The sequence below is a fragment of the Eufriesea mexicana genome, unplaced genomic scaffold (assembly GCF_001483705.2).
Source record: "Eufriesea mexicana isolate 0111107269 unplaced genomic scaffold, ASM148370v2 scaffold4304, whole genome shotgun sequence".
Classification (NCBI taxonomy): domain Eukaryota; kingdom Metazoa; phylum Arthropoda; class Insecta; order Hymenoptera; family Apidae; genus Eufriesea; species Eufriesea mexicana.
The window spans coordinates 741,446-752,053 of NW_016912293.1; the positions used below are offsets into that span (position 1 = coordinate 741,446).

Sequence of the window (10,608 nt, forward strand, 5' to 3'; positions counted from 1 at the left end):
TAATATTTGAAATAAAGGAAAGAGCGTGCGGATATGGAAGTTCATCAGCAGAAGCTGGAAAAAGTAATTTTTCTACGTTTTGTACAGTTCTACATTTCATGCTGAAAATTCCTAAAAATAACACAGTAGTTGGATGGAATACCTAACTTTAGAGCATTTTATATCGTTTTCTTTTTTTCAAGCATTGTAGAAAATTATAAATCTAAGTATTAATTTTGTTATATTAAATTTTACTATATTTTTATTAGTTACTGAGTTTTGTATTACCGATAGAAGCTCGGTAGATTACAAAATTTTCCAAAAAACGGAAAAGAAGAGGAAAATAGCGAAAGGAATTAAGCCATTAACTTCTCTGATATTTTTTAAAAAGACACATGGTTTATTTGCAAATTAAAAAATTATTTCAAATACTGAAGTTCGGTATTTCATTCGATCACGATTTTTATTACGCGCTAAAAGCTCGATTTCATTCAATTTTTTCCTGTTTAATTGTCGTCACGTGATCATTCACCAAAAGCAAATTCGTTGTCTCAAGATCGAATTAATGAACGATTAAGGTGCTGAGTTTTACAGATTTCGCCGTGTATCGTAACACTTAATTATTTGAACGATTGTACGGTGAGTATCCTTATGATTTTGCAAGAAAACGACCGACATACGCCGTACATGCTGCTTGCTGTTCGCTTGACTCGACTGCCATAAGCTTGTTAGAGTAAGACGCAGGTCCCGTTTCCGACGTGTACGCGACTGAGTGTGACATGCAGTCGAACTCATCGTTAACGTTATCTTTCATTCTTCTTGGACATCCTTCTTATTGCTAATAAATATTTTCCTCTGAGAAATCACTCAAATTCGTAATTCAAATTCGTACACATGTTCAAATCGAATTTTCTGTTTCACGTACTGTACCATCTTTCTACATTCCACGTGTGATCAAGCATTCTATACAACTAATTAAACACCATGAATGATCAATCATACTTCATTAATGCTCTACCTTTTACATTCTATTTTCTAATTTCAAGCAAAGCCACGATGAATGCGGAATTTTGAATGCAAAATTTAAAAATAATTATAGCTAATGTTTACCAGAAAAATATTTCTTGTTAAGGTACCAAAAGTGGCTGAAAATTCGCGAAAATTGATTCGTGATACGTCATGTACAAATGTTTCAAACAATATCGTAAGCTGGTTAATTTTGAACATATTTCAAATTCGTTCGCATTATCTGGAAAGGACAAAAATGAACTCAGGAAACGATAAAACAATGCTGGAAGTGCAATATGTAACAGCTTGCTCGTTATCCTGCTATCTGTACGACCGGGATATCAGTTTGGGTGTAAATTTGTATTATGTCTATTTCGCGCGAGAAAATACGAGACGAGATGAGAAAAAGTTTTGAATCCGGATAGATGCGGAAGCTTCCACGCGAAATATATTGGCTGCCATTTCCTTTCGCAACGATAAATGGACGAGACGAACGCGAAACAGAACGATATGGACACCTGTAAATTGTCCTCAGCCCTTGTTATCTATGGTCGGTTTTAATTTACGCGCTTTTTGCGGTGAACTTTCTGCTTCGCATCCTGCTTTAATGCAGGACATTGTTCATTGCAATAGACTCGTTTCAAAGAATTTATATAGAGGTTATTATACGAGCAGAAAAATTAGTGGTACACAGAGATATGTTGGAAGCGAGGAAGAAAATTTTTGTAGAATTTTGTTCATTTATTTGGTATTACGAATTATAGCATATTCGAGTTATTATAGGATGGTTTGAAATGATGGTATATTGCTTTCAAATACTGAAATTTGAATGACAGATATGAAAACAAATTTTTTGGCAGACTATTAGAAATAGAGGAAAATTATAAATGTACAAAAATGTTTGGAAGAGTAGAGAAAGGTAATTGGAGATATTAAAATTTCATGCTGAAGCAATTTCGATTAGGAATTCGTGTTCAGAAAATTCGTAGTCTCTACAAGAATCACCTAATAGATGTTACAGATCAGAGAAAAATAAAAATCAATAAAAATCTACATATTTATCATTAACTTTAACTTAACAGGAAATTATCCGAATATACAATTCAATATTTTACATTAATACATAAATTTGTCATTATTTTTCACAAAAGTCTACCAATTTTTCGTTACTTTTAACACAATATTATTTAAATATACATTTCTCATATTTATTCTTGAACATACAATATATTCATTTTATAATCGATTTACCTGTCTCTTAAATATTACGTTGATATTTTAATACTTAAAATGTTATTCATTTCCCTTTTTTTTTAACAAAAGTTTTGTTGAATAAAATAGATTATTTTGACCTGAAATCTTCCGCTGCATAATTACAATTGGTATATATTTATATTTAATAAATTGAGATCACTGTTTTGTTCTAAAAAAATAAAGAGCCATCCTCTACCACAAAAATCCAATATTATTTATTGATCAATTCAGCAATTATAGAAACCATAATTTTAAAAAATCTTAAATCATCACAAATGCCGTACAGAACAAATTATACGACACAGAAATCTCTCTAAAAATTTTCGAATTGCTGGATAGGTAAAATTAATATTCAATAAAATAATAATATTCCAAAAAGACACGTAAAATCGTCCAACTCAGCAATTATAGGGACCATAATTTTTTAAAAATCCTAAAGAATCAGAAATCCCCTACAGAACAAATTATACAACACAGAGATCTCTCTAAAAATTCTCGAATTGCCGGATAGGTGAAATAATATTCAATAAAGACACGTGAAATCGTGAAAGAAAAATGATTAATCGGTGCGCAATTCGGTTTCGATACACGGTAATTTCGTGGCTTCCGGGCACTCTCGGCGAGCAGAGACCGACGAAGAACGTGCACAATTATGGGCCGAGACCGCAAGACGATTTATTATGCACCTTTCGACCACCATTTAAATGCAAATTCCTTGATTACCCCTGGTGCTAATTGCTACGTGCTCGTTCGGCCATTCGCTCGGCCACGAATTGCGAATTGCCAAAGCGTTTTCTGTTTGCAACGAATGTTGCCATTTTACAACTGACCGATGAGTGCTGGAAAATAACAGAAAGGAAACGCGTAGTAATATCGACAGAAATAATTAAGCAAAGGGAGAAACAAGAGGTTAATTGAATCGAATGGCGCAGCCATAAGCGTGGAATTGCAGATAAAGGATACGCAGGACCCTGAGGAAAAAATGAAAATATAATAACCATGAACGTTAAAAGAGGGAAAAACGCATGGTTATTTTACTTCTTCTTCGCTTATCTTCTTTTTTCTAGCGTTTTAAGTTCATTTATCTGCTTCTCTCGATCATTTCGTATCGCTGTCCTCTAACACGTTAAACGCGCAGCTAATTTTATTTAATCTTCCATTCAGGCCATGAAAATAAATAAGAAATATATTAAAATAAAAAAGTATGTATAAATAAAAAAGAAAAGTAGATAAAAGTCGAATTTTCTTTTCGTAATACTTGCGAGAAAGCTCCTTTTTATTACAAACTTCTAAATAAAGTTAATTCAAAAGCTTAGTAAATATATGTATTAATATTACATGAATTATAAAATATTTTTTAAATTTCATATATCAGTTTTTAAAGAATGGAAGATAAATGTCAGTCCTCATGAACCGACATGGCGTTTGACGTGTTATCTCATACAATCACAAATTTCCTAAAATTCAAAAAAATTAACTGCAAGTGTCAATCAAAAAATTTGACAAGTTGCGAAATCTTCTTAACATCCTTGCATCGAATATTCACAAAGCTAATGCGCCTCTGCGATCCTCAAGATCCTCGAGCTTCCCAGATCTACCACTTGCAACGCGAGATTTCTTCGTATCACAAGTTCAGGCTTTATCCCACTAATCGTACGTTCGAGCAATCATCGATCAGTCGATTATCGAGCAAGGAAATGCATTTCTCTAAAGTACCTCGATGAAACGATGAAACAATATTGCCTTGGTCAACGAAGTACCAAGCATATGACCATTTGCTACATGCATTTTGCGTCTTTTTGTGTTCCATAACGTCAGAAATTGATTTTCAAGCGCTACTTAGTGTCACTCGACTCTCATGCTCGACAAGTGAACGCTCACTGGATTCTGTCTATCGCTGCAAACATCGCAACTCGCTTCGTTCATCTGATCCGTCAGTCGTTCCAGATCAGCCGCGGTCCTGAATCACGGCACGACTTATCGATCGAAACCGTTTCTCTTTTACAGGTTACCAGATCGAATGGGAGGGCAACTGGATTCAGGTGTTCCGTCCGGACGTGGAGTGCACCAACGGGATCATCCACGTGATCGACGCGGTGTTACTGAAGGACGGCGACGTGAGGGTGACCGGGACCGCGACGATGAGCAGCCTGGCACCGCATCTGATCACGATCCTGGTGGCCAAGTGGCTGCTTTAAGGACGAACTACTTCGAGTCTGTCAATAGGTGCACCTAGGAATTTATTTCGGGACCGTCTCCGATCGTCCTCGTCCAGGAGAGCGCAGTGCACGAGATCCGGATTTGAACTTTGAAGAAAGTCGTCTTGAACCGGGCCAGTTCATCAGAGTCGGTGCTTTGTCCCCGAACGACTCTGTTCGCGAATGCTTGCCGGGGACCAGGCGGTCCGTGATCTCCGTTGTGACGCTGCGTGAACTGTGTTCGAGGGTCTCTTTGCTTTAACGCCTCACACTTTCAATGGAAAAAATAAAGAACCCCCCTAAATGTGTTCCCTGCGAAGAAATCGAGGCACGATCGACGGATCGGGGACGATCCTGAATGACGCGAGAGATCGAGGGCCCTTGGCCTGATCCTCGGGAGAGGATATCGCGATTTCTGTCTAGGTCAGGCAAGGGCCGGTCGATCGACAAACGTGGGCGAAGCTTAAACAGGAAACGTACTATTTAGCAGTTTCAAAGTCGAATTATCGTCGTCAGTAATGGTTCACTACGAACGTGCAGGTGTTATTACATAACGATAGAGATTCTCTTGATTTGAAGTTTTATCGTATCGATAGGAATCGTCAGGTGTCTCGTGCGCGCGAGCGTACGCCGGGAGATCCGCGAGATATCTCGAGGATTTCTCGCGTTCGAGGTTAGGAAGGAAAGGAAAAAGACATTTAACGGCGACGATCGCGCGGCGAGACAGTTCCGCGAGTTAGAGGCGCCATTGATCGTACCAAATGATTAATTAACCGTACCAACCAGTAAGTAATTTAGAGAAACTTTACGAACGAGAAGAACGTGGAGGTAAGGCAGAGATTTCGGGGAACCTTCTTCGAGTACAAGGGCAGAGCGAGGGTTGGCGTTTTCTAGACCAGTCTATTCGATTTCTCTGGCAAGAGAAGAACGCGTTTTCTTTCCTCCATTTAAGCTTACGATTTCGTGTAAATTATACGGCTGAGTTACCAACGCTGGCGTTCCTCTTTTCTGAACGACACCTAGGATTACGACCACGCGAAAGTATCACCGAGCGGGAATCCATATCTATATACCGACATTTTAGCAGAAACGCAGGTGTAAGGATGCAATTCAAATTTCCCGCGTCTACGTCGGTTCGGATCGAACGGTCGTCGACGTTCTGGCCATAAACTTTTTCGTACAACTACGTATCGCCTAATTATCATACTTCGATTTCAATCACGATCATACGCTATAGTTCTGTGTGCATGTATGTATGAAGCGTCCTTTCTGTTTGGCGTACGAATCGCGCGGCGAGGCACACGGGCCGCCATCTTGTTGTCAGCTGGCCAGTGAGTGGCGTGACCGACCCGATGAAACCGTGTCGCTGTACATAGGTGGAGCAAAACTCGTCCTTAAAAATCCTCTCGAACCTCGAGCGAAATTTCGAAACGACCGAAACAGGCGTCGTTGCCTATCGACGCGTGGTTTTGCGCCCTAGATGTGATTTCCTATTACACTTGCTCTCTGTATCATATCGTATTACACTGTCTACTTACCGATAATACTGCCACGTCTCATTTCAAGCCGGACAGGTGCTTGTAAACGAGTTTTTGTACAATTATCGTTGAAAGAAGCGAAAGTTTAACCCAGTTAGAAGTGACTCGATCACATTCCGATATCGCATAGGCTGTTCGAACGAAAATTCGCATTTTACGAGAAACAAGGACGAATTCTAACCTCGCTCGATGGGATACCGGTGCTCGGACAGGCCGTTTATTACCATGCAAATTCCAGGGGAAACGAAGTTTCTTTAATCGTTATCTCAGACTTCGTTATGGTATCGAATTACGGAACTAGAGTTGACTTAATCGTTCCGAGTATAAATAAATTCGCAAAGTTTGACCAGAGGGCAATCGATACGTCGGTGTAACGAGCGTTTGACGTCGAAATACGGTAATAAACATATCGTTTTATTTAAATTTATGGTTTTACCTTACCGAAGAACGTATCGTTGAACATTCGAGCACGGAATATGTTATGCACGAGTGAAGCCTAGCGTTGTTACCTCTTCTCTTCGGTGCGGGAATTCGTTCGAGCGGATTGTATAACACTCGTATAAAATACTCACTGAGAAAGCTTTTTTTTATTCGACTGTACAGTGCTATATATAATATATCTATACATATATATTATATAGGATCGTCTGTGTCAATGCACCGTGTCGCAATAGTGTCGCTATCGAGATTACAGCCGAACTCGTATTTTCTTTCGACCAGTGTAGTTCGGTTTAACCTTTTGCCGTTCTGTACCATTCCTTGTCTCGTTGCTTGTCACATCGAACGATTCAGATTCCCGACTGTCGCGTTATAAGTCACTTCGCCTTGCGGATAAGTTGCGAACGTTACGCTCGAACCGAAAATGGCGGTGCACAGAGGCGAGACTGCAAAGGGTTAAACCGTGGCCACGTAATCCAGGATCAAGGGACAAACCGACAAGCTACATGCAAACGACACATCGCAGTTTCATTCCACGATTAGTAAGAGCTTAGCTATGTGTGTACAAGTAATTGCAATGATTGCGCGTGTCCTTTAAACGAAGAATAGACGCAACATACGAGAAACATTAGAGAGCATATAGAAGACGCGAGAACCTGAGTATTCGAAGGTGAAGAACTAAAACGCCTCGAAATTTCGTTTCCTCCTTGTAGAACGAAGAAAAATCGCTGCGGCTAGATAGAGCTGGATCAAAGAGAGTCGTTCAGTAATCGAAACGCCGAAACTAAAATGAAAAGACGATGAACGGATCGGGTCGAACTTCGATCGCGTTTCCGGATGTTTCACGCGCGTTAGTTAAAAATGGAAAAGCATTTAAAAAGGAACAAAATGATAGAAAGGGAGAAAAAGAGAGAAGACGAAGCAAATGAATAGATATAATAAATAAGAAGCAGAAGAGAAAACAGAAGACTTGTAATTAAGAGTTCATTCAGCTACCGCACTTTTCCCCGCGAAATGGAATAACGAATAAAATAAAAAAAAAGGATTAATAGAAAGAATTCGATGTTATACGTGTTGATATCAGTCTATACATATATATAAAAAAAATAAAGTAAATAAATATATATAAATATATAATGAACAGAGATATATTGACGAGGAAGAAAGTACGATTGGATAGACGAGAAGGAACTGAGAGAAAGAGAGAGAGAGAAAGAGAGAGTGAGCGAGTGAGCGAGAAAGAGAGAGAGAGAAAGAAAGAGAAAAATACAGAAATACTATCAAATGATACCTTAAAACTTGTTGTTGGGATGAATTGATATTATGAATTATTATTATTATTACTATTAATTATTATTATTATTATTACATATATAAATATACATAAACTCTAATAAACACTGTTTGTTCGTTAGATGAGAACTAAGATTGAAAAAAATGGGAAAAAACGAGAAAAACGGAAAAAAAATAGCGAAACTCTATTTCTTCGTGTTAGGCGCGTCTTAAATATTCAGCTTGTACAAGCGTACGCCGAAACGAATCGCATATTCGCAGCTGTGTCTGGGGTTGTGAACAGGTGTGAATGGAAATTGCGAGAGACGGAATTTCGAAGGAATTTTCGTCACACGGAACTCCGCGAAAGTATCAGACTCACGAGGAAATGAAAAATAGAAAAAAGAAAAAAAAGGAAAAACAGAAAAACGGCAAAAAAAAGAGTTAAGAGAAAAATGAAAAAACAGCATATCCGACTTGCTCCCTTTGTGTTCCTTCTGACGAATTCTTTTAACGAATCCGAATGGACCTGGCTCGGTTCCGTTTTCGCGTGCACACACGGAATTGCTCGAACACGGAAATTTGACGAAGGTCCTCGCTAACTCTGAACGTACATACGATAAATCTTGCAAATCGAAACGATCGAAAATCGTGGATCGTTGAACGAAAATAACGAAGAAAAGAAGAAAAAAAAAGAAATAGAAGAACGGCGTACTCGATGGCCGAGATTTTTGTATTCCGTTGCATATCCGAGTACTAGCACACGCCTCTCAGCTCTTCTTTGTCAGTTTTGCTGTAAAAAGTGGGAGAATATTCGAGTGGATTGGAACATTGTACACGAATGTAGAGGGATTATCGGAAATTGTACAGTTTAGCGATGTTCTTCGAGAAGCTTTAGGTATAGGACGAGGGTAAAGTCTGTGAATGATTATGAGAATTTTTAGAACAGAAATTATGACAACGGAGAACGATTGAGTTGGACCAAAATTTGCGTCGACTCGAAGACTCCATTTTCTTTTTAAATTAGATTAAATTAAATTAATTGAATATTTATTCGGTTCGAAACGTATCTCAAGTTATAGTGGAGTATTATAACTCTAAAATAGTTTACTATAAAACTATTTTTGGCATGATCCATAAGTAATTTACCAATCTTCTCGAATTTATTATAATTTTAATATAATGACTGTGGCTGATAATTTTACGAATTAATTTTGGTAAAACGTAGCGATTATTGTTAATGTTTATTTCGACACTGTGAATAAATTTAACGAGTGACACTATTTCACGGAACCAATGTTAATATTGGAATTTCTACTTCATCGATTCTGTGCCGTTTATTATTTTGAAAAATGAAAAGGAAAAATTCGTATCGACAGAAATTTTGGTCCAAATTATTTGTTTCTCGTTCGTGTGATTTTTGATTACTAAATTTTTGTAAATAGTTGAAGACTTTATGCTCGGCCTGTACAGGTCGAAGATGTCGCGTCTGAAGCATCGTTGCCATTTAAACGGATCTTTTAATTTTAGGCTGAACGAAATTTTTGGTACTAAGTAATTGTACAATCGTCATAAAGCACGTGATACGAGTAATAATACATATTAGGAAAGACAGTTATACGAAGTAATAACTGTTTTGTTATTTAAAAGAAAGGAAAAATGTCGTGTCTCGACTATAAGAATTAATCGTCAAATTGAAATTTCATGTAACATGATAATCGGGAGACGTGTTACGTTATAGGGACTTAATCAAATTTAACTCATATCAGAGTTTCGTTGGAAATCTCTTTATCCTTACATAAACGTCTTTGCGTTGCCTATCTGCCTCTATCTGTTCGTATCTTCCATAACTCGATCGATTAGAAGACACCCCTCACGATGCAACAGAATATACGTTACTTACGATTAATCACCCGCAATTATGCCATGTTCACTATCAATCGTATATAAAATTACAAAAATACTTGAAATCTGAAAACCGAGTTTTATTTCGATTTTCTCGACTCTTCGAAGTAAGAATTTTTAAACTTCCTTCGTATCCTAAAAGTGCCATTAATATTGTATTAAACGCGATGAATTTTTAACACAATTTCTCACGAACGTACCCAAAAATAGGAGCACCCGGTGCTATTTTGTTCTCACGATTAATCTCCGATTAAAAATCGACGACACGTTAATTATCGAAGCTTTAAATTATTATTTCAATTATTATTCAAATTATTATTTTCGAGTGATAAATAGTCGCGAGGAAGCGTAATAGTTTGCAAAGATTAGGTAATCTAGATCAGTCATCTAGAGGACCTCGTATCTTAGTGTCCCTTGACCAAAGATTCAGGCGTGTAACGCGATTCGCTTACCTCGCGTTCCTTGATCATCAGACCATCCCTAATTAATCGTCAAACTGATCGAACGCTATTCGTCGAGCGACCTCTCACTCTCGTCGCATTTTCGCGTAATTATTTGTACATTTTGTAGATATTCACACTCCGGGAGAAATACCATTGTGCATCGTTCGATGCGATTAAATCGAATTCTTCACGTTTGTGTCTTCGGCTCTCATCTTCGCTTATTATTTTTCATTCGTTCGCTCGTCAACTGATTCGTCCGATGAATCGGAAATCAACGTCTATTCGAGCTTAATCGTTGCTCGTGTGCTCGCAATCGGGTGCACTCGCGATGAATAATCGAAAAATCGCGAGCACGTTAGGGTCTTCTTCGTTGACGACACTTTCCACTTCGGAAAATCAATTTCTACCCTCTTTTCATCGATTCCGAATCTAGAAATACATCATAGATCTTCGGATACACATTATCGTACGATTTCCTCATTTTTCTCAGCTTTGCGAATCAATTGCAGAATTAAGTATCGAATTTCGGATAATTTATAATACCACAATGTATGAAAAATTATGAATTCTCGT

The 10,608-nt window shown here is 37.8% G+C and overlaps 1 protein-coding gene across 1 annotated transcript in view; it reads left to right on the forward strand.

The window, feature by feature from the left end:
* Nucleotides 1-6,909, forward strand: part of Fas1 (fasciclin 1 Fas1 domain-containing) — a 588,690-nt gene extending 581,781 nt beyond the window's left edge. Inside the window, exon 15 of the mRNA XM_017905693.1 lies at nt 4,249-6,909. Coding sequence (XP_017761182.1) covers nt 4,249-4,439 — 191 coding nt within the window. The 3' untranslated portion in view covers nt 4,440-6,909. The remainder of the gene's footprint in view (nt 1-4,248) is intronic.
* Nucleotides 6,910-10,608: the final 3,699 nt, after the last annotated feature.